The sequence below is a fragment of the Dermacentor albipictus genome, chromosome 1 (genome assembly GCF_038994185.2).
Source record: "Dermacentor albipictus isolate Rhodes 1998 colony chromosome 1, USDA_Dalb.pri_finalv2, whole genome shotgun sequence".
In the NCBI taxonomy this organism is placed as follows: domain Eukaryota; kingdom Metazoa; phylum Arthropoda; class Arachnida; order Ixodida; family Ixodidae; genus Dermacentor; species Dermacentor albipictus.
The window spans coordinates 187,533,092-187,557,112 of record NC_091821.1 but is presented as its reverse complement, the minus strand read 5'-3'; the positions used below and the strand labels follow the sequence as shown (position 1 = coordinate 187,557,112).

Sequence of the window (24,021 nt, the reverse complement as noted above, 5' to 3'; positions counted from 1 at the left end):
GAGCAGACACAGCTTAAGTTCGAAAGTGTAGGAATGACAAATTGGAAGCTGGCCGAAGGTGAAGAGTTTTGTTTATCTGTGACCCAGGCATGGTCACTTCTTCCCAGTGGTTAAGAGATTTCGTACAGTTATAAGGCACCAAACCTTCGATATTTAATTTAGCTTTGCAAAACTATTGCTACGAGGAACGTTCCGAAAGCAAGTTTCGTCATTATCTTTTTTTAAAAAGAAGGTGGTACACCAGGCGAGACAAACGGCATAAGAATTCACGCCTGTTGCTGGTTCAGTGGTGGAAGGAGCGTCAGCGAAGGAGGAATGACACATGCGCAGAGCACCGAAGAAGAAAGAGTAGCAGCATACCAGCATTCCTGGGGTTATTAGAGCACAAATCGCAGTGTCATACAGACGAGTGCTGGTAACGTGGTTGCCAATGGAAGTGTGCGCTGTTATCTGGTAGGAATGGGCACCTGGTTCCCTGCACTAGAAACTGCACTCTTGGGACGTCACATCCAAAACACTGAGGTGGAACAGACTGCGCAACAATTCCTTGCACTGCAGGGCACAGAATTTTACCAGAGTGGTTTCTTCAAACTGGTTGCACGCTGCGACAAATGTCTCAATGTCTGTGGTGACTTTGTGCAAAAATAGTGCAAGGTGTATAGTTCATGATGCCGTGGTGTATTTTTTTCCGGCAGTATAGTTTCCGTGTGAAAATAAATCGCGAAATAATTAGAATAACAATGGGCTGGGGTGCATTTGGCAAGCATTCTCAGATCATGAACAGCAGGTTGCCATTATCCCTCAAGAGAAAAGTATATAACAGCTGTCTTACCAGTACACGCGTACGGGGCAGAAACCTGGAGGCTTACGAAAAGGGTTCTACTGAAATTGAGAACGACGCAACGAGCTATGGAAAAAAGAATGATAAGTGTAATCTTAAGGGATAAGAAAAGAGCAGATTGGGTGAGGGAACAAACGCGAGTTAATGACATCTTAGTTGAAATCAAGAAAAAGAAATGGGCATGGGCAGGACATGTATGAGGAGGGAAGATAACCGATGGTCATTAAGGGTTATGGACTGGATTCCAAGGGAAGGGAAGCTTAGCAGAGGGCGGCAGAAAGTTAGGTGGGTGGATGAAATTAAGAAGTTTGCAGGGACAACATGGCCACAATTAGTAAATGATCGGGGCAGTTGGAGAAGTATGGGAGAGGCCTTTGCCCTGCAGTGGGCGCAACAAGGCTGATGATGATGATGATGCCCTGGGCAGCCAATCGGATAGCTCGGCCTACTAATGTCGTTGGGGTGAATGACGTCAAATGGGTGGGGGCGGCTTAAAATTCAGCCGAGCGATGTGCTGTGAGTGGCAGCAATGTGCATTTTTAAAACCTTATAATAAATTGCACGCTTTACGTGGAGCACTTAGATGTGCCAATTAATGATCAGAAGGGCCTACTTTAACGACTTGGTACATTTGTACATAATCGTCAAAATCGTTTCAGGGTCCCTTTAAGGGTAATTTTGAGGCATCTTTACAATTAAATGTCTGTAGAGTTCTAAACGTTAAAAAATGTGAGTGTGCTTGCACAAAGGCAAAACCTGTATTTTCGCGTTTTCACGGCAATACAATGTTTCCAGTGGGGTTATGCAACTACAGTGAACTACTGTAGTTTCCGGACACCAGATTTTTCGGACATGCCCGATAATTCGGGCGCCTTCACGGCACCGCCACGGTGCCCGAATTATCGAATTATAAGAATGTCTGAAATTTCGTACACAAGAACCCTTCACCGTCCGATTTTCCGGACATTTTGCCATGACCGCTGGTCCAAAATGGCGTTCATCGAAGCCACCACCGCCGCCATCTTTTTTTATCTTGCTGCCTCGAACAGGTGCTCCCGTACGCAGATCCGCTGGCAGCCGTAGTAACCACTGCGGCAAGGCTAGACCTAGCTACTTCGACATTCGCTGCGAAGCTTCTCGCTGTTCGGTGGCATGTTTTTCATTAAAACAATTCGCCGCAGTTGGAAATGGCGCCGACTCCGCCTTTGTAATCCTCACCAATGGCATTGAAGCTCGGAAAGCACGACGCATTGCATAATGCTGGTTCCCGAAAGTTACCTTCGCCTCACTACAGCAGTGTTACGCGGCGAAGCATACTTGTAGTATTGCATTGAAGCATACCAAGAGTGGGAAGGGGTAATTGCCACTAGACAAAGGCATCTATTCCTTAATTATACACGCATGCAGTTGCCGTTTCCTGTCACAGTATGTGCACTGATATGCCAATTAAGTGTACTGGCAGGCCTTCAGAGCTGTTTCAGACATGTATGTGGCAATTGGAGTCCTTGGGGGGCAGTAAAAGGCATGCATTAGTTTTTCTTTTTTTTATGTTTTCACGGCTCCTAGGGAGTCAAAAAAATCGCACGTTGATTGTTTGTAATACGGACATCAAAAGAATGCACAGAAGAAAGATGAATAAGCATTCACATGCTTAACGTTAAGCTGTTTTAGCTTTATGTAGATAGAGCAGTGGCATCAATCGTATTGCATGGTGCTATGTCTGCCATGTCGTATGTGAAACTTCTCATATTAGGGGAAAGTTGTTGTTGAAGAGCCCTGATTTCTCCCACCCTTGTGAATATGTGATTATTTTCATTGGTATTATTTTGTGTCCATAAATTTGTCATGACTTCCATACAGATATCTGAACTTCTGCACCGCAATGTGTCACCTAAAAAGCACAGTAATAGCCAGGCATTCAGGTTGCAGCAAGGCTTCCTCTTGAGCTCAACACAACAGGTGACACTCTAAATTTTTTTCCCCTCAAGTTACGTGAAATTTGAGTCTTTGGTTTTGTCTCTTATTCTCCCATTCTATTTCTTTTTTTCTTGGGGCGCTGTCTTTGTATTTCAGATGGTGGATCGCTGGATGCTTCATCTCCAAGATGTAATCAGAACGGCACAGGCTTCATCCTCAGAAGATGTCACTTGTGATGAGGAAGTGCTCAAGGCTGAAGGATATTTGAAAGATGCTAGCAGTGCCAAACAGGTGTGTATATTATAGCCCATTGGTTTTTGTTATGCAGAGCGCTGACAATTGTTGATTCAACAGTTATGTGTAAAATCATGGCCTAAGTTCACCAAACTGTGCAAAACTTTGATGCCAGCTGTTGCCACTTGTTTTAAAGATGGCAACTAGAAAAATGTTCTCTTTCTTCTAGTGGAGACCTTGCTTTGAGGCAAAATCAAGAAGTAAGTAGCCTAAGTATTTAAGTGCAAGCCTACTCCTGCACTTCATATGAGGTTTGGAACTCGCACTAGAAAGCAATAAGGAGACACTAAAGAGAAATTGAAAATTACTCTTCTGCAATAATGAATTGTTAAAGAAAAGCTTACCACTGTCGCTGAAAAGAAAAGTATACAATCATTGCATTCTACCAGTGCTAACATATGAGGCAGAAACTTGGAGGTTAACACAGAAGTTCAAGCACAAGTTAAGGACTGCTCGAAGAGCGATGGAATGAAAAATGTTAGGGTAACGTTAAGAGGCAGGAAGAGAACAAACAGATGTGTGGATCAGAGAGCAAACAGGGATAGCTGATATTCTAGTTGACATTACGAGGAAAAAAAATAATGGAGCTGGGTATGCCATGTAATGTGTAGGGTAGACAACCGGTGGGGTATTAGAATTACAGAATGGGTGCCAAGGGAACGGGGGGAGCACAGTCGAGGACAACAGGAAACTAGGTGGAGGGGATGAAATTTGGAAACTTGCAGGTGCAAGTTGGAATCGGCTAGAGCAAGATAGGTTTAATTGGAAATCGCTGGGAGAGGCCTTCATTCTGCTGTGGATTAAAGATAGGTTGGTGATGGTGAATAATGAATTCATCATTCGTAACAAAAACTGTATCTGTAATCGAGAAAATGGCAAATATGAAAAATCAGGAGTGGTGCCACCTGTTGTAGACTATCGTGCCTCTCATGTGATGTCAGCACTGCTGGTTCACAGAGAGTGGCTGATATTTCCCGTCGCTGTGAGCCGTGTCAAGTATGCTTGTATATAGAGCTAAATAAAGAGTTTGTAAAAGGCATAACAGCAGCATAGAAGCAGATCACGTGGAGATTATGTCCACTCGTCGATTATGACACAAGTGCTTCAAATTGAGAAGCAGCAGTAGGATTTTCAATGCCAATTTTCTACACAACCAAGTGATATATTGACACACAGAAAACAAGACTGTCAGGTGAATACTCTATTGATATAGCTCGACTTGATATTCTCTTTCACTGTCCCTTTAAATTAATGCCTGCCTCATCTCTAGTTTTATTCTGATTAAAATAAATTGCACTTAGTTATTGACTGTTTCTTACCGTCTGCATGATTGTACATACGACGTTTTGCTGGAATGTTTCTTGCCTGACAAGGAAGGAGACATGATATCGGGCTAAAATTTTATGTGCTTTCAACATGGTCACCCTGCATTTCAATGCACTTTTTCCAGCGTTACACTAATTTGACTTAAAAAAATAACACATTTTGGACACAGCATCACAACTGGTGAAATGCTTGCCCTTGAGGTGTACCTTCATAACAAGAAACAGATAGTAATCTGAAGGTGCCAAGTCAGGTGAATACGGTGGATGTCGTAGAAGCTCGAAGCCACAGTCATGAAGTTGCTTTTTGCATGCGGCCTTTTGCTCTATTTTCATACACACAAATTTCTTCCTACTTCCTGATGGTAACATATTCCTCTTAAAGGGACTGACAACCAATTTTCATGGTACCCCCCCCCCCCCCCCTTTTTTTTTTAGTGTAATGGAAAGCTTACCAGTCAGAGTGTCTAATCATGAAGTGCTAATACGGAAAATTCCGTGTCTAGAGAAGGATTGGAACGATATAGTGGAATGATATAGTGGGTTGTCCTCTCCCGCGATTTTTAGTCGCTCGTCCTCTTCAGTGCTTTTGCTCGAAAATCCTGCTCATGCTGAGAGTCCGTGCCCTGCACTAACAGTCAGTCCCAAACACCAGTGACTAATAAACATGCTCTACCGTAGCGGCCGCCAGCACTATTGACACCGACACCTTCTCGTGCTCTCTCTTATCCGACGACAGTGCCCGCTGCTCCCTATCCCAGCTTGCTGTTTCTTACATTGACCTTCGCACCATCGCTTCCGAACAGCGCAAGGACCACTGGATCGCCTCGCTGATAGACTTGCTCTCTTATCCGTCGGCACAACCAACCACTTGCGCATTACATCATCAAGCCCATCATTTCGCCATTTGCAATGACGTACTCCAGCAATGCAGTTACACCACCGATGGCCACCAGTGATTGCTAGTAGTACCCCGCAGTCTGCATTCTGATATATACGCATATTTCCACTGTGACCCACAGTGTGCACACTTGGTAGTATTCAGAACTTACCAGTGCATTCAACAGCGTTACTACTGGCACAGGATGTAGAGCTACGTTCAGAAGTTCGTTCGCTCGTGCCTCTATTGTCAGCGCCGGAAATCTTCACTGCGCTTCTTGCCATTCGGTCTGCTACCATTACCTTGTCCTACCTGCCCGTTCAGCCATGTTGGCATCGATTTGTATGGGCCACTTTCCCTGACAACTGTGGGTAACCGCTGGGCCATCATGGCTGTTGATCATCTCATGTGATACACCGAAAATGCCGCTCTCCCAGCAACTACAGCGTGCAATATTTCCTCCATCCTGCTTCGCCAATTCATACTGTGTCATGGTCCGCCACAGGAGTTGCTCAATGTTTGCAGCCTTCTCTTCTGAAGTCAGCGAAGCCATCCTCAAAGAGTGCCACTTTGTGCATCGAACAAGTACTGCTTACCATCTATAGACCAGTGGCCTCACAGAATGTTTTAACTGTACACTTGGCGACATGCTCGCAATGTACACAGCCTATGACTACATAAATTGGGATGCTATTCTGCCCTTTGCAACCTACACCTACAATACCGCCATTCAGCACCACCGCCTTTTCGCTCTTATAGTACCTCCGGCACCCATTGCACACAATAGACACAATCTTTCCGTAGAAGCTGGATGCATCTGAGTGTGCGCCTATTTCTGCCACAGCCAGACATGCCAACGAGGGTCGTGATCTCGCACGGCCCTTTACTTAAATGACCAAGAGCGCCAGAAAAGCGTTTGCAGTGACACCTATTCTGCACCCACGTTTCTCTCCGGAACGCTTGTGTGGCTGTCGGTCCCTTCCACTGCACGTGGGCTCTCGTTGAAACTACTGCCCAAGTATGAAGGCCCTACCATGTTGTCGAACGCACATCTCCTGTCAACTACATGATTGAGCCAGTTGAGCCGTCTTCAGCGATGCGCTATAATGATATCATAGCATTATAGTCATAATCATAATGAAACTACTGCTCAAAGTAACCACTGCAGACGAAAAAGTGGTTGCTGTCAACGCCATCATGAATGGTGACCACGCATTTCTAAGGCACGTGACCCATTCATGCACCAGGTTAAAAAAAAAAAAAAACACTGTTTACCGCTGCTGAAGAAAACACGGTCGCTATCAACGTGTTCGCCATGGATGGTGACCTGCGATCACGCAGATAGTATGGTGTCATGCATGGCAGAAAATGCAAGAATAAAGGCTATCAAGACACAGATAAGTATGAAGTCTCCTGGTGTTCCTGTCGTTCCTATACAGTTTCCACTGATGACTATGGCAATGCAAACTCTGCTGCTTTGTTTCGGTTGGACATTCGACCAGAGGTTGAGTCCAAGTTATCCAATTTTCCAAATTAATGAGGGTCGAGTTTACAAGCTTTTACTGTATTATAACATGAAACTGACTGGGGTGATGTTTTTTGGGCAATGCAAAATGTTGCTTATGCCTAAGACTGTTCCGTGACTTTTACTTAACAATGTATAAAATGAGTATAATAAGTATATTATAATAATACTTAATAAGTATGTTAAGTATATTATATAAGTAAGGAGTATATTTGGCATAATGGGCAGAACGACAATTCTGTCCCTCGTCTTGAAAACTTAGGCATGGTACTCGATGATGACAAGCACAAAGTTGAAGCATTTGGTAGTTATTTTTCTTCCGTATTTAGTAATCGCCAGTTTGAGGTTGTAAGTCTAGATTTTTTGCTATGCATTGCAGAAATGCCCGAAGTTGAGTTTGCTTTGGAAGGTATACGCAAGCTATTAGCAAATGTTTCTCCCGGAAGGGCGAATGGATGAGACGATATAGCAGCAGCAATGCTTAGTAGTTGTTGTGAATCGTTATGCCTGTATTTATTCCATCTTTTCCAAAAATGTTTAGACATGGGTGCCGTACGTACCGACTGGAAATTGGCAAATGTTTTGCCTGTGTACAAAAATGGGCCTAAAAACTGCATTGAGAACTACAGGCCAGTGTCTTTGACTAGTATTACGTGTGAAATAATGGAACACGTTATATATAGTTGTATTATGTCACATATAGTTAAACATAATCCAAACCAACATGGATTTCGGCAGAGTTTTTCTTGTAGTACGCAGCTTGTAGAATTCACTCACGCTTTGGCCCAAGCAATAGACAAAAGGCAGACAATTGATTGCATCTTTCTAGATTTTCGTAAAGCATTTGACGTTGTGGCTCATGACCTACTTATTAGCAGATTACACACCTACAAGTTGCACAAAAAGGTAATTGCATGGATATCTGAATACCTTTCACACAGATAACAGTCTGTGGTTCTCAATGGCATCTCCTCTGATCTTGCTGCAATGACTTCTGGAGTACCCCAAGGCTCTGTCTTGGGGCCCCTCTTATTTTTATTATATATAAATGATATCACTAGTGGTATTACGTCATCTTTCAGAATGTTTACAGACGACTGCATAGTATATAGGGTTATTGATAGTGATTGTGATTTTTATGCACTTCAGAGTGATTTAGATAAACTTTCAACTTGGTGTGCGAAATGGGAAATGTCACTTAACGTTTCAAAATGTTTAAACATCACCTTTACAAGGAAACATTCACACAAGACATATGAGTACAAATTAAATAGCGTTACTCTAAGCAGGGTTATGGAATGCAAATACTTGGGAGTTTAGTTTACCTCGGATTTAAGGTGGAACAGGCATGTACAGGAGGTAAGAAGGAAGGCGGCACGAAAGTTGGGCTTCCTCCATTGAAATTTTGGCCAATTACCTAGTAAATTGAAAGAACGGCTGTATTTTACTCACTTACGTTCGGTACTTGAGTACGCTTGTGTCTGCTGGGAAACTTATACGTGTCAGTTAGTCGATTTACTTGAAAAAATTCAAAATAGGGCGGTTTGATTCGTTCTTGGGAATTACGACAAAAACATCAGTATTACCAAAGGGAAGCACAGACTTCATTGGCAAGATCTAAAGGACAGAAGAAAGGGCCTCAGACTCAAATTTTTTCACAGTGTTTACTATTCTAAAATAGGCATTGACAGGAACAAATATATTACGTTATCATCATATAGTTCATGTAGAAGAGACCGTGCCTTGAAACTCCATGAATTTCCTTTTAAAGGTGACACCTTGCATTATGAATTTTTTTACAGGACCACTAGGGAGTGGAATGCTCTCTCGTCAAATATTGTTGGTATACAATGTAATGAAAAGTTTTACCGTGCTTTGTGTGTTGAAATGAGTGTCAATTGATGCAGATACGTATGTACCCCCTGCTGTAATGCCTTCCAAGGCGATGCAGGTGCTCAACAAATAAATAAATAAATAAATAAATAAATGTGTGGCTTTCCGTTGCAAGGTGTTTGACGTTCTGCTTTCTCTTAAATGTTCTCTCACTGTTTCTTTCCCAGCTGCTGACACGGCTACATGATGTCGTCCTTCAACAGGAGGAAGCAGGCAACCCAATTGAAATAAAGTTACAGGGCTGTGTAGATGAGATGGAGAAGACGCTGAACGCTTATCTTAAGGTGGAGCTTCTGATCCATTTGTTTTGTGCTAGCCATCGTTTAGCAATGTTACCAGACCTGTAAAAAGTATACAAGTGCAAGGGAGATGATGACTGACTTTTTCTCTTTTGCTTCTGTGTTATGTTTTAAAATAATATTATTGTTCTATTTGCAAACACACATGCACAATGGACAAAGAGAAATGGCGAGAAAGCAGGCTGAAGGCAGCTGTCACCGAATAGAGCACAACACCTTCCTACTCTTTAGGCAAGAGGGAATGTAAACGAAAGTAGAAGCTAGGTAAAAAAAAGTGATGAGAAAAGAAAAAAAGACCCAGGTTGCACTAATTACAAAAAAAGTTTTTTTTTTCTTATTGAAATTCTTTTTTTCCTTTTTTTCTTCCCAATAATCCAGAAAATTATATGCCCACTTCTGTGTGGGAAAAATTCGTCGGCAACTGTACTTCTTTGCATAAAATGTCAAATTTCAGTAGAACGAAATTTCTATGTAACAAAATGCCAATTTTACCAACTTAGTTATATCAAGGTTTCCCTGTAATACTGCATGCAGTTATAGGTTCTTTTGTAGAGAGGAGCAGAAATTTGTTTCCTCGCAAGAAAACAAATTTGCGGGCAAAGTATCTTTTTGCACGCTGTACTCTTCCTTAGGACCATTATTGTCATGAATATATCAGGAAATGAAACTGTTAGCAGTGTTGTTCTAAGAAATGTGAGGCCTACTGTGTTACAAGAACTTATGACAACAGCAGCAACAAAGAACTCTCAGAGGCAAAAGGAGCATTCTTCTGGCTTGTGTCACTGTTCTAAAGACTGCACTGTAAAAAAAGAAAATTCACTTAAAAGTAAGCGCTATATGCGTTCTGGCCTATACATTGGAGCTACCTATTAGCCAATCAAGAATGATGACATCAAAAAAAAGAAAAACTTTGTTAGATTGAGAGAAACACTGAATTTTTAATTTTCAATGGCTCACATATTTTTGCAAGTTTTGCACAATTCAAATACTTTTCTGTATCATCCCAAAATACAACTGTAGCAAAGGTCTAAACAAAGGTGTATAATTTTTTCGTTAAAAAGCGTTAATTTATACAGTCAAGAATAAATATGTACATATTGCGGAGGCTCATTCCCTTCACTATCTTAATGCATGCTTTTGTTGTGCTTTTCATTGTAGGGGACTGCTTCAAACATGTTGAAGTGCATTGAAGACCAATGTCCTACTATCATGTCTGATGAGGTATGTCATTGTGTTTGCACACAGTTGAACATAAAGGAGTACTAGTGCAAAATATTGTCTCACTCTTTATTTTTCCTATTAATATCTTAATTTTATTGCGATAACAATTATGTGGACACTCCAGGTGCATTTCTGCCGTCGCCATCACTGCGAGTTTCCGTACAAAGTAAAAGGGCGATAACATTGTTGCCGCCTTCCGTATGCTATAGGTGCAAGTGAGAGCGGGTGAGGGTGAGCCTACAATAGCAGCTCAATCTCGCACATGCAAGGGAGGGAAATTGGGAGGAAGCGTGCTGTCTTTCGTTGAGCGTTCTACTCCGGCCGGCCCGTGCGGCCGCGTGCGCCCTACCCGGATCACTGTATCTTGAGAGCCGTCTGCGACGGAGTCTGCTGCACACTGTTTTTGCAGCTTAATTCGCTTGCTGCTGCTGCCGTGCTTCCTCACTCCAGCAAATCAACAGCAAGTTTCCACGGCCATAGAGTGCGATGTGTTGATGTTTGCTTGTGCACGTGTGACACCATCCTTGTTTATTTAGTTAGTATGCCTTTGTTTACAAGTTAGTACAGTCGATAAAACTACTATTCTTACTTCGTATAGCTGTCCACTAATTTGCTATCACAATTGATGCTTCACTTTTCGAATGAAACTGAGACTTTTTCTTGTTTTACAGAAACTGTAATTGTTTACAGTCAATTGTGTAAGTATGGTGTAAAGCTTCCATTCCCAAAGAGCACAAGAAATAATTATTTACATCATTTCTAACGTCGCCAGTTTAAAGTGCACACAAAGTGGAGTGTGGCTTCAATTTCAAGCACGAGGCTGGTTACATCATGGGAATTTGAGGTGCTGGTCGCATGGTATCACGAACCACTCATGTATGTGTCATATTTGGCCAACTAGAATGGTTAAGTAAACACAATGACTGTGTCACCGAAAACTTGCCACATGCCCCAATTCAGCCCTCCTTGTATGAGTAACCAGCTCTTCAGATGTCAAAGAACTAGCCTCCTTCTTCATGCTTCTCGAAAACTGCATAGCACTTCCACACAATCTTCAACTAGTTGCATTAAAAGGTATTGTAAATAATTATTTGTTGTGCTATCAAGGAATTGAGGCTTAAAACCATAATTACTGGATTGACAGCTATTCAGTAAGGAAATAATAATGACAAATTTAGTATATCTACTCCTTTAACAACTTTTGAGGGTCAGCACTGTACATTTACAGTAGTGACTGCACATTTGTAAAAATGCACCTTTTTTTTTTTTTTAGGATAAAGCACCACTTAGTGTCACACCAGTTTTTCTACTACCTTGTCTGTTTTATTATTATTGTCTGGCTTCTTCTTAGCTGATTTTTCGTTTTCTGTAGTCTGCAGCTATCACTGTGGTGCCTAGAAGTAGCCTAGAAGTTTTCACATTTCACCTTGTTTACTGCTGCATGTCACACCTGCGCATGTGTGCTTTAGTCAGTATTTTTTCATGTGCTATTTTAGTTGTGGGTGTTGCAAAGACTGATAGATCTCTAATTTCAAATCTCTGTGTTACTGCGAGATGCTCGCCTCTTTGCAGCTTCTTTAACAGGCAGGTATTTAAAATTTTGTTTCATCACATTTATTGTACATTTGGAATAATACAAGCCATACAGCTTCAAAACAAATGGTGCCTTTTTAATTCTTCAGTCAGTTTTCTCAAGTTTGCAGAATGTGGAGTCCATGCGAGAACACTTTGTAGGAATGTCAAATAAGAGAACCTCAACTATTTAATGTCTAAAATACTTGGAAAGCACCTATCCAGACACTTGAAGTATATGCCTTATATAAAACACTGTGAAAACAACGAAAGAAGTGAACCCACTACATAAATACAAACTGATGCTGTGAGGGCAAACATTAGCTGTCTACCTTTCAACTCATTTTACTAAAACACTTTACACTTACTATACTAACTTGCAGCACAGGTCAAATAAGAAGTGATTTGAAGTGTTTGCAACATAGTTTAAATCAATGCTTTTGATTTTGGTGTACTACCTTCACGTGTTCAATTGTGCACATAGCACCTGAAGGGGATACGTGTCATTCTGAAGATTGTTAGCTGTCCAATAAAAGAAATTGACTATGGGGGGCTACAATTTGCAAAAATTACTCTCAAAGGGTTGAAGCCATGTTTTTGTGCTGAATTGATGTTCTTGTAGCAAGGTCAGAACCAGCATTGATGCATTTCACCTAAGAAGTAAAATTGTACAGTCTCACGCCTGAGAATTTGGACGCCTTCTCGGTGCCACCACGTACCACATGGAGCCACTGTAATTATAATTTATTTTGTACAAGAGTAAGCCTGCACTCATGGCATGCTAGGCAAAACAGACAGGCAAGAACCCTTGCGCGTGAGCGCCTGCGAGCCTGCCATCCAGTGCAGCAAAAAAAAATAAACAAATGAATACATGATGACAGTAGTAAGTGAGTATGGGATGAGAGGGAAGTAGAGTGGAAGGCAAAGAAAGAATAATGATGCGAGAAAGGACAGAAGCAAGATGTGATGGAGATTACGATGGTCGTAAGTTAGAAGGAGAAAAGAAACTGCGACTCTGTGACAGAGGGAGGCAGAGTCGTAGAAAAGAGACTGGAGTGGGGATCAAGGGGGAGGGAAGGCGGGATGAAGCGCAGTGTTACCAGTCTTGAAACGCAAAATGCGTGAATGCCTTGGAGACTCCGTTTCCGGGACTCTGCAAATGTGGTGGCAGGGGCTGATGCAGGGCAACATTTTGTTTTTTGTTTTAGTATTTCAGTAATTCATTTATCCGTAATCTATTTTGGCAAACAGACATTATCTGTGCACCTAAAAGAAGAAAAGTGGAACTGCATGTTGTAATATTCAGATAAAAGTAAGGGCACACATCAGGGTGTCGAACCGAACCCCAACCGAAAACTGTACCTTGACCACAATTTTGGGCAGAACTGAGCCCAAACCTGAACCAATACTTTTGCAACATGCCTGAACCTAACCGGACTTGAACAAACAAAAAAGTTTACCAGTTTGGCACAAAGGGTATCAAGCATATAAGGTGACAATGGGTGTTCAGTGGTTTACATGATTCTTCGAATAACTACTACTTCAATCGGCACAACCTACTAGTTGCATTTGGTGCAAGAACGGGGATGGACAATGAGTATGTGCTGGTAGCAACAGCTACCTTGGCAGAAACGCTTGTTGTTTTGAAGTTGACCATGCCAATTGTGCTCCATGGCAGAAAAAGTTGATTCAGGGACCCCACGGAATCAACATTTCTGATGATGCTCCCAGTTCGGCTGTTAGGTCAACTTGTTACTAAAATTTTAACATCGACACACCACTCTAGTATTTGTTAAAGAAATTAAACATTTGCCATCAACATCACCACTAATTATCGTCAATCAAAGCTAATGGCACAGTGTGTTTCGCTTACATAGATTCCCACAGTGCATGGGATATGCATAATTTTTTTCTTTACTTTTTTATTTTTTCATTCTTTACTCATTCTCAGCAAGACATTTAGCATACCTGCAGCACGAAAGAGTTAGGGTACCCGCAACTTTCCAACTTGTGAATACTGTATTATTTGAGCGGTGCATTTGTCCCACGCTGGCACATGCAACCACAGTTGGTTGTTTCCTTCAAGCATTGTGTAAACTGTGCAGCGCTGACACGTAATATTAACAAAATATTGCAAGACTAGCTGAGACGAGCTGCACGATGTGATTGACCGGTGGAAAACATAAATACCCAAGAAAGTGGCTGGGGAAACGGTGCCGCGGTAGCTCAATTGGTAGAGTATCGCACGCGCGTAATGCGAAGGTTGTGAGATCGTTCCCCACCTGCAGCAAGTTGTTTTTCATCCACTTTTATTTCCATTAATTTATCATACTTTATTTCATTCATTAAGCACAAGTAATTTCCCCGATGTTGTCCTTGGTGTCAGTGTTTGTTGGCTTCTTATGATATGACTAATAAAAATCGGGCCCCTCGGTTAACTCCCTTTCTTCTCGTTTATCACTATCTGTGCGATTCATTTGTAAATTTCTGCCTCCTCTTAATTGGAACTTGCGCATGCTCCTTGTGGACAAGTCGGTAGTCTTATGCGACATATTGTCACGGGGCAGGGTAAAATGGACTGTGCTGAACCGGTTTGTGAACCGTTATTAACCTTTATTTCTCCAAACTAAAACTGAAGAGGAATGAAATCAAAATGTCTTGAACCTGAGCCAAGCCAGCATCTTTTTCTGTTTGACACCCTGCAAAGAATGATAACCATACTTGCTATATGGTACAGTGAGGCACTGTTCCAAGATGCCTCATTATTTATATTTATATTGCCATCGCAAACATTTTTAGTGATGCTAATTTCATGACCTTTTATCACTCATCATTCAGGAGACATCAAATGTCATTTAGTAACAATTAAGGCTGTGTAATTATTAACCCTTTATTGATGAATGTTGCCTACAGGCAGCATAGCAGAAAAATATTTTTTTCTTGCTGAGTTTGGGAATTCACTATGAAGCTTCTGGCTAAATGTCTTCAGCCAACACTGAATGACAGGCAGCAAGCATCATTTGTTGGTTTAAACCAGGAACCCAGGGCAAGATAGAAGTTCAGCATGTGACTCTCTTTTTTTGAAAACGTAGTCAGTGGAGACAGACTGATCTAACACCAGCTGTAGCGATGATATAAAGCAACTGTAATGTATGCCTATGGTTTGCGTATGACAAGAGCTGTCTGTACAAATTCTAAATGTGCCCTTGGGTGGCTTCAGGTGAAGCCCACTTCCAGTTTTTTACCAGGGGGTTTTCCTCCTATTGCTAAAGAAAGTTAAAAAATATTTGTTCTTTTTGTTGGTTATGCTTAATCTCAATGTGTTTTGCATATTTAGAAAGAAAATAAAGGTTTTTTTCTGGTATTTATATGTGCCATTATTAAAGGGTTAAGACAAAATTTTGCTTTGCAGTTTCTTTTTTCTTTTGTTTTGTGGGCATGTTTCTTTCTTGCTTGTATATTTGTTTATATGCCTAACACTCAGTTGTTTACCTACCATAGTTAACTAAATCTGCACATTAAAATTCAGTCTCTAAGCATATGTCTTGTAAGCAGCTCTAAAATAGTAATGCCCAGCTGTTATAAATACTACTGTGCCAAAGGAATGGCAGCTGAAATGTAACTTCACAGTTCTTGCCTTTGAAACATGTTGAAAGCATGAATTTGTGTTGATCCAATCTGTTTTAGTGTATATAGCACTGATCCAGTTTGAATTTACACCCATGTAGAAAGTTCGGAGAGAGATTGAGGACATCTGTCGAAGTCGGCAGCACTTCCCACAAGAGGTTCTTCAGCGAGCTATTCTGGACCAGGCTGGAACTGACGTTCTCAACCGCATCAGGTAACTACTGCAACATGCCATGCTTTTGTTCTCAGCACTCAAGCAGGTCGTTGAAAACCCTCTTGAAAGCTTTGTAAATGTTGACAAGTCTCTTGTAGTGTTTGAAATTTGTGCTCAGGTAGGATGATGGAAGTTCTGCAAAGAGGGCAGGAGGAGAGAGGGAGCAGGGCACAGCCTCTAGTTTTAACAAGAAAACCATCTGTGATCGGCATAGAGAGGAATGTATCATTTATTGTCTGTTTCATGTTCATTGGAGCTTGTGTTTTGGTACCTCCGGCTGCATCATCTCCAGCATTTTGCTTGGCCAGCTACAGAACCACAGTAGTCATTGGCTTCTTATGTGATGGCTACACATTGAACAAAGTAAACGAAATATATACATATATATGTATCTTCACCACTGATTGAGACTAAGTGCATGTGCATCTGGTGAAATGTTTGCAGTGTTCTGCAATGTTTGAAGCTATGACATTTAGCTTGTGCAATGTTATGGTCAATATGACTCGGTGTTTCACATGCTATCACTTGCAGTAAGTATTCATAGTGGTGCATGAACAATGCCTGCTGCAATTAGGGTCTTCTGGCATTACTTGTAGCCAGCCAGCCCATTTGATATTAAAGGAGTAGTACTGACATAATATTCTCGAATTTTCTTCTTTGTTTTTGTTAGATAAAGGTTCAATCTCTCTAAACCTTAGAAAAAACACTGGCAAGTGTCAGTGCCCTAAAAATTATGCTTAAATATGTGCCCTAAATAAATAAAGACAGACTGTTTTGGTTTTAGTGCCCAGGAGGTGCACACATCATGACGTCGGGATGCACTGGCTTGCTCTGTTCCTGTGATGGCTGCAGCTATCACAAACAAATGCAGCCAGAAGAAAGGCAGGCAAAGCTCTTCTTAACGTCTTTTACGAGCAGTGTAGTCATACCTAACTTTATTGCTACACATCAGCAAATTTTGCTGCGTCATCATGTCATAATGTCGATGACACCAGGTCTGGCATTTCAAGATTAACTTTATTACTACCGTAAATTACCATATAAGTGTTTCCCAACCTTCATAGTACTTGTTAAGTGTTATCATTTTACATGCAAGAAGCTTGTAGTAGAGTTTTTGCGGCTTCAAAAATATCTGTCAGTACTCCTGTAAGTTGCTTTGATTGACCGCATTCTGTGGGTGAGCTAGGCCTTGCATGGACTTTTGGGCGCAGCCCAAGCTTGGGTAGAGGTGTAGAGAAGTGTGCTAATTGGGAGTTAAAATAAATAGTGCACCCAAGGGTCATTGCATATCCAAAGCCCATGCTCTGTTTGCACTCTTTTGTACTCCTTTATATTTCTTTTATAGTTCTTTTACAGTTCTTTTGTATACCTTTTTGCATTCTTTTGTGCACCTGGTTGCTTGTTTTCCTAACTTTGGGTGCACAAAAACTAAAGCTCTCTGGTAATATGGTGTAGCACTTCTCCTGGCCAGATTAAAAAAATATTAAGGAAATGAATGTGCGAGTGCACGAGAACAGGATAAAGTGAGACGCTAACATACATGCAGCATTGACTTTCAATAGTCGAAAGCATTTCAACAACAAGAGTTTCAATAAGAGTTTCAGCAATGGGAGTTTAATGTCTGTGTATGTTTGTGTCTCACCTTATCTTGTCATGAACTGAAAGTTAATCTGAATCAACTAGCCCGACAGTCTACTCTTGTGCAAAGGCATGTTCATTTGCTCATTTTTAAGGTAGACGAAGCATCTGAATCATAGCCCCTTCAATCAGCTGCCTGGAGAAAAATTCAGAACTATATGACAAGCTGCAGCTCAAAGGGTTGCACATGAGGGGTCTTCAGTCATACATACTACAATGAAATCCTTGTTTCGAACCTGGCAACTGCCTTGGCATAAGAAAATATTGCTTATTTGGTGCTGGTGTTCGGTGTGCACTCAAGAAATCCTTTGTTTAGAGAACGAGCCTTGTAGAAAGTGCTTCACGTGCAAGCAACACTTTTTCCACTTCCATTGCGATAATAGCTAACTAAGCCAACAGAGAGTAACAATGTGCTAAGCCAGTGGCATTGCAATGCATATATAGAACATATATTATTTATTTATTTATTTATTTATTTATTTATTCACTCACTCACTCACTCACTCACTCACTCACTCACTCACTCACTCACTCACTCACTCACTCACTCACTCACTCACTTTCTTTCTTTCTGCTGTTCTGTTCTCATTGTACCAAAAAAAAATTTAGAATAAAGTATCGCTTATGCCATTTATTTACTTTTGAAGTAACTATTTCATTACCGCTATAAATGCGCTTACTTTCGGTGCTTTTATGTTCTGATGTTTTATTTGAAGACGTAGCCATCACAATGTTTATCATTGTATATAAAATGCCTCATCATTGGTGTTTTGAATTGATGTAAAGTAGTTAAAATTGCTGTGACAGTTTTTGAGAATTATTCTGTGAAATGTCAAAGAAGTCTCTCAAGGAACAGGAAAGAAAGTAATAATTTGCTATTTTTAGTACAAGTACTGAGAGTTTAAAAAATCTGAAATGTACAAAATATTTGTCGGGCTCTTGATTCCAAACTTTTGTAAGTCAGACCATGAAAAACAAATACTATGCACATTTTTTGGCATCAATACTAGCCATAGTGATGTCCACGCTATGCGAGAAAGCAGTAAGTTCGCAAGATCCGATTGTGCAGAAACCATTTGTTTTTTATTCATTGCAGTAAGCAACTGGTTCATTTATTTCTACATTATTTAGCTTTGTGAAGCAATAGTTTTCAGGTCAGGGAGCATGCAGAAACCTCCTCATGCTTGATTATTGTGTTCAGTCAACTGTTCTGTGCAAGCAAGCTGGTCTAGTGTGCATTCAACTGGTACTGGATCCTCCACGTGCTTTGTTCAGTTTCTGTACAGTATTGCGCAGTAATGTGGAGTGTTGCATAATATTGTACAGTAATGAATAAGGGCAGTTGTACAGGTGGTGCTCAAAATGTAAGAAATTAAACTATTAACACTGAAGGCCAGTCTGAAATCGACTGCATGTCCTTGTATGAGTGAAAACCCCACATGACGGGAAGGATTGCTTGCAAAAATTTGTGCATATGCTGTTGAAAGGCTGGTGGATATAAGCAACACATGGGGGGAACAATAAAATTGCACTTGATATAAGTCGACCGCAATTATCAAAATAGCACATACTCAATGAACATCTACTGTTGTTTAAGACATCGTTAAAACAGACTAGATGTTGGATTTAAGAACTAGACAACCCGCCAGAAGCTTCTGTGTATTCACTGCTGCTTTCATTTAAAAATTACGTTGCAGAGTCGACCAAAGCGCAAATTTTGCACCGTTTTATTGAGCAAGTGCTCGGCGCACTGGAGGCTAGTTTCTCTGATACCTTCAGTCGAAGTTTTATTTTTGCTGAGTCCAAAATCTGTCAGAAATAGTTACATCTGACCGATAGTCAAGTTCAGTTGTCATTTCAGACAGTGAATGGCATTGCTAGTAGAAAAATTCCAGCAGAAATGTTTAACGTGTAAAGCTGTAGATCAAATATGTCAATTTCTATAGGCCCAGTAAAGAAAAAGTTCAATCTCTGGCTGTTACTTCTGCTACTTTTCTGGTTCTTAATTTCATCTTCTTTTGCCATTTCTTCCTTTCAGTGAAATTAACTTGACAATAGCAGCTCACGTTTCTGATCGTATCCTAGATGAAGTGATTGAGAGCCTGCCACGAAGTCACCGTGACTTGGTAAGTCCTAGGTTTTAATCATTGCATGGTTCAAACTTAAGAAATGATTATATTGTCAGCACACAATCTTCTTTACTATGATGCTACCATATAGCTCTCGTAACATTTTATATGGGGAAGCGTTACGCTAGTCCAGCAGTTTTCTACAGTGGCACTTCATCCAGCATAGAAGTGATGAGAAGTAAAGCATCAGATTTAGGTAGACTTGTGGCTCAACACACAGTGCAACCGCAGATGCTTTAGTGTCCCTTTTCACCAACAAAACTGTAAATTTATACAGTTTAAGCTTGTTACCATGAAACATCATAATCCAACAAAGAATGTGTTGTACCCAATGTGTGTATTTTCTGCATACACAAAAAAAACTTACTCCATTAATAAGGGTTGTTGAAGTGGGATACCTTTTCCATACACAATAGTAGACCAATTAATTTGGACTTTGATGGGATCTTTGAAATCTTTAAATCATCTGGAATCCAAAAATATACCGTAAAAACCGGACTATAGGTCGGACCGGAATATAGGTCTATCCCCCAACTAACGAATTCTAAAAATGAAAAAAATCTTTTTCAGTGGCAAAAGTACCGAAAGACATGACACCCTTACCTATAAACAAATGCGACTCAGCGGGTTGCACAATGGTGACAGTATTTATTTAAATGCTGCTCGCATGTGCACCTGGCCAAGTTTTTAGCGGTATCGCGCGACCATCGACCCGCGTGCTTGTCAACACCGTATTAACGGCACTGAGCAGTGAAACAAACGAATACGCGCATGTGTACACATGCCCTTACTTTCGCTATTTCGCCGCTCCGTGCCGTGATGATAAAAGAGGCTGACAAACACGCGGGTCGACGGTCGCGCGGTGCTGTTAAAAATTCGTCGGGTGTACAGTACACAGAAGGGCACGAAGTCTGCAAGCGCTACTCCGAATCAGAGCAACACGTTTGAACAGAGTCCGACGACGATTGCTTTTCGCTGTCCACTCCATGGGCGCGTGCGATCTCTGCCGCTTTCAAACGAATGCATTCGACAACAGGCAGCGATCTTACACGCAGCTCTCGGACGGACACCGCAACCTTGCCTTCCAGTTCTGCAGTCCGCTGCGATCCGGCCACGAAATTACGTTTTCTTTTGGTTGCTGCAAGTTGTAATACGTTGCTTTTGCCTCCGCCACTACCGAATGCTCTTTTCCGATACTCCAAGTTCGCGCTGTGCCGCCAGGTTGCCGTGGGCTTCCGCGTACTCAATCGCCTTTTTCTTGAAGGTAATGGTGAATTGACGTCGGCTTCCGCTCATTTTGAAACAAAATGAAAATGCAGCCTTTAATTAATATAACTTTGCGACAGTGGAAACGCAAAATGCCGGTGCCACAATGTCGCCACGCTATAGAATAAAGAACCAACGCCGCGCTGCTGATGATGGCGATGGCGAAGGTGGCTGTTAACTTCATCCGCCCATTGTTGCAAGACTTCCGTAGTTTTTCCGCCAATGTCCGGTATATAAGTCGAGGGTCGACTTTTCGCGATGGTTTTTTTAAAAAAAGTTCGACCTTTATTCCGGTTTTTACGGTAGATGTTAAATGCAAAGGACAGTTTTTCTCAGAAGTGTATAGGCTAATCGGAACTTTCACCATATATGTCTTTTGGCTGTGTGATATGACTTCCATAGCACTCCTGACACTCGAAGATCTCTATATGGCAAGTGCAAAGTTCCTTTCATTCCCCAGGGCATCCTTACTTATGGCATATCAAAGGAACCCACGCAGACAACATAGCCCATATACAGTGGAACCTCGTTGATACGATCCTGTTACGTGCGATTTCCTGACTCCAACATCCGTGATCGAGAATACACAAAATGGCCAAATTGGGTAGCGCCTATTTTTTACCGGTTCATACGTTCCCGTAAAACAGTGTTTCGGTACCAATGGTCAGTACATTGCCAAATTGCGATTGTATGTTATCCTGCCACGATATCACATGTAAACTAGAACAAATTAGTAGACAGTTATACGAAGTGAGGATAGTAGTTCTATTGGCCGTATGAACTTGTAACTAACTAACTACTAACTTACTAACTGAATTAACAAGCATGGCATCACCCTCACGCAAGCAAACATAAACACATCTCAATCCATGACTGCACACACTCACTGTCAAAACACTACAGTGAGAAAGCGTCGCAGCAGTAACGAGCGAATTGACCGTGCTGCCTCTCGCTTTAATGCGAACTAAGCGGCGAGAACACAGTGCACACGAATCTGTCGGCACTCGGTGCACTCTGTTGCCATCGCATATTGCTTTCAAGATAGGGCCCACGTGGCAACGCCATACGCAGCCGCTTCCGTAATAGAACGTCCCGTCAACCCCTGAGGCTTCCACGTGATAAAGGAGAAAGATGCGCTTCCTCCCTTGCACGCGCGAGATTGAGCCACCATCGTTAGCTCGCCCTTGCACGCTTTCACTTGCACATACAGCGTGCGGTGGCAATGTTATCCCACTTGGAATTTATGCGGAACAACACGGCAGCGCCTACGGTGGAAATGCGCCTTGAGTGTCTATCACAATAAAATGTACGAGGTGCACGCGATATAGAACAGTAACCACCCACCATGACAGCTTCACCGCAATACTTGCTTGCCCATCTCTCATGATAACGCCGGTGTGCGCTCATTTTTTAATCTGGTACAAGCCAATCTTCTCTCGGGTCATCGCACGTCGCATTCACAGCTATCGCTGCCACCCCTATGGCGATAGGCATCTACGCCTGTTTCACAGCACGTGATGCCATTATAAGCATACTGCACATCTTTAATAGGCGATAACACAAATGCACTGCCAATTCCTTGTTGCAGATTGCGATCATATGGTATGTTTCCAGGCCACTAGATCCTGTGTAAACAACACAAGGTGCGAGACGCACACGATCGAGAACAGCAGCCTCCCTTCGCATCAGCTTCCCTGCAATACTCGCCTGCCTTTTCTTGCATGAAAACAGCAATGCACTCGACCTGTCTGTTCTTTTTGTCTGCCCTCGTTCTTCGGTGCTGTACAGTTATTCCATCGTGTCTTACGAACTCGCTGAAGCTTCCGTTCTTTTAAGGTTAATTCTTATTCCAGTACCAGCAAATCTCTTCCCTGGTCATTGCATTCACAGCTATCACCGCTAACCTTATTGCGACAAGCATCTTCCAGCATCACATAAACACATAAACAGCATCTTCCGTGCTGTTTATGTGTTTTCTTCCTCTGTCCCCGTCTTTCTTGCGGTCAATATGATTTGCATTTTCACCTATCTGTTTTACAGCACCTATCTGTAGTGCCATTGGAAGCATATTGCACGCTTTTAGTAGGCGATAACTCAAACGTGCTGCCATTACCTGCTGCAGGCGGCACTATGTGAGCGTCACATTTCGCTCAAGTGGCATCGTAAGCATGGTATTCTGATGTCGCCCACCAGCTCGATTTCGTTTTGGTTTCCCATCGGCGAACGCTGTGCACAAAGGCGAGCTTCCTGGTACTTACTAATACTATTGCTTATTATTTGCCCAACCGAGCGGGCCATGCCGCTCCTACTCAGACATGCCTCAAATGGCAGCTGGAAAGGGGGCTTGCGTTTGAGTTTCCGCATAACAGAATGATGTTTTCTTGTATATTCAAATTACAGTCTGATGCTATCATGTCTATAAATTGTGTGTAAGTCGTACATTACAAATTTTCTGCTCGGTAATGTCTATGCACCAGGCAGAGGGCCTGCGTGGTTTTGGATGCATCGTTTTAGATGATTTTCTGGGATGCGGATGCCAAATTTTCTGTGACATTGAACCCTTAATGCTTCTTGAGTCGCCGGAGCCCCGTACAGTATTCGCATTACGTAGATGTCCACAAATGTTGTGTGTCAAATTTTTTAAGTTACTTGGGATTGTACGTTTTCCCAGTGAGTATGTTCTTTTTCTTTTCTTTTCTTTTTCAAAACGCATGAACAAAGTTCATCTGTACTTTTGACAAATGATGTATGTTTATTTGCATCTTTCTTTGTGAGTGGCCACTAGAACGTGTTGATTAGCATGCAGCTCTACTTGTGTACAACTGGCAACATGTGTTTTGGCCAATACCGCAGTGGCACTATATACAGACAAAAGTGTTACGAGATCTGGGCACCAAAGCTACCTGCAACATGCTGCTTCCTGCTGTACTTACCACCCTCGGAGGGGGGGTCGGGGGTGGTGTAGTACTTATGGTTGCCACAGAGGAATAACAGTTTTATCTGCATTAGTAAATTGCACTTCTGTAATAGCGAAGCCGGCACTCTTGCCTGAGAGTATGCTTTGTAAGGCAGAAATGGCACCAAAACTAATTATGGCTGTTGTACTGTGAAATTTCTGCACCAGTTGTGACGTAATTTATTTCGACAGCATTTATTCGGGTCTAGATAGTTGCTTACCTGTAAAGAAAGACTGCATTGCATTATAAATGTACCAAAAACTCAACCTCGTAATTTTTTAGAACATTTCATGTGCCAAAACAGCCCAAATACAAAAAAGTAGCATTGAAATATGTGCCGTCTTTCTTGAGTGCTGGTGCTAAGGTATTGGTGTGAAAATCAAAGACGATAAGTTTGACATTCGTAGTTAATTTTTTTCAGTAATA

The 24,021-nt window shown here is 41.7% G+C and overlaps 1 protein-coding gene across 6 annotated transcripts in view; it reads left to right on the top strand.

The window, feature by feature from the left end:
- Positions 1–24,021, top strand: part of LRR (Leucine-rich repeat) — a 222,823-nt gene that overhangs the window by 135,014 nt on the left and 63,788 nt on the right. For all 6 annotated transcript variants that reach the window (XM_070530645.1, XM_070530643.1, XM_070530642.1 and 3 more), the window contains 6 exons: positions 2,702–2,800; positions 2,915–3,049; positions 8,840–8,956; positions 10,130–10,192; positions 15,493–15,605; positions 19,282–19,369. In XM_070530645.1, coding sequence (XP_070386746.1) covers positions 2,702–2,800; positions 2,915–3,049; positions 8,840–8,956; positions 10,130–10,192; positions 15,493–15,605; positions 19,282–19,369 — 615 coding nt within the window. The remainder of the gene's footprint in view (positions 1–2,701; positions 2,801–2,914; positions 3,050–8,839; positions 8,957–10,129; positions 10,193–15,492; positions 15,606–19,281; positions 19,370–24,021) is intronic.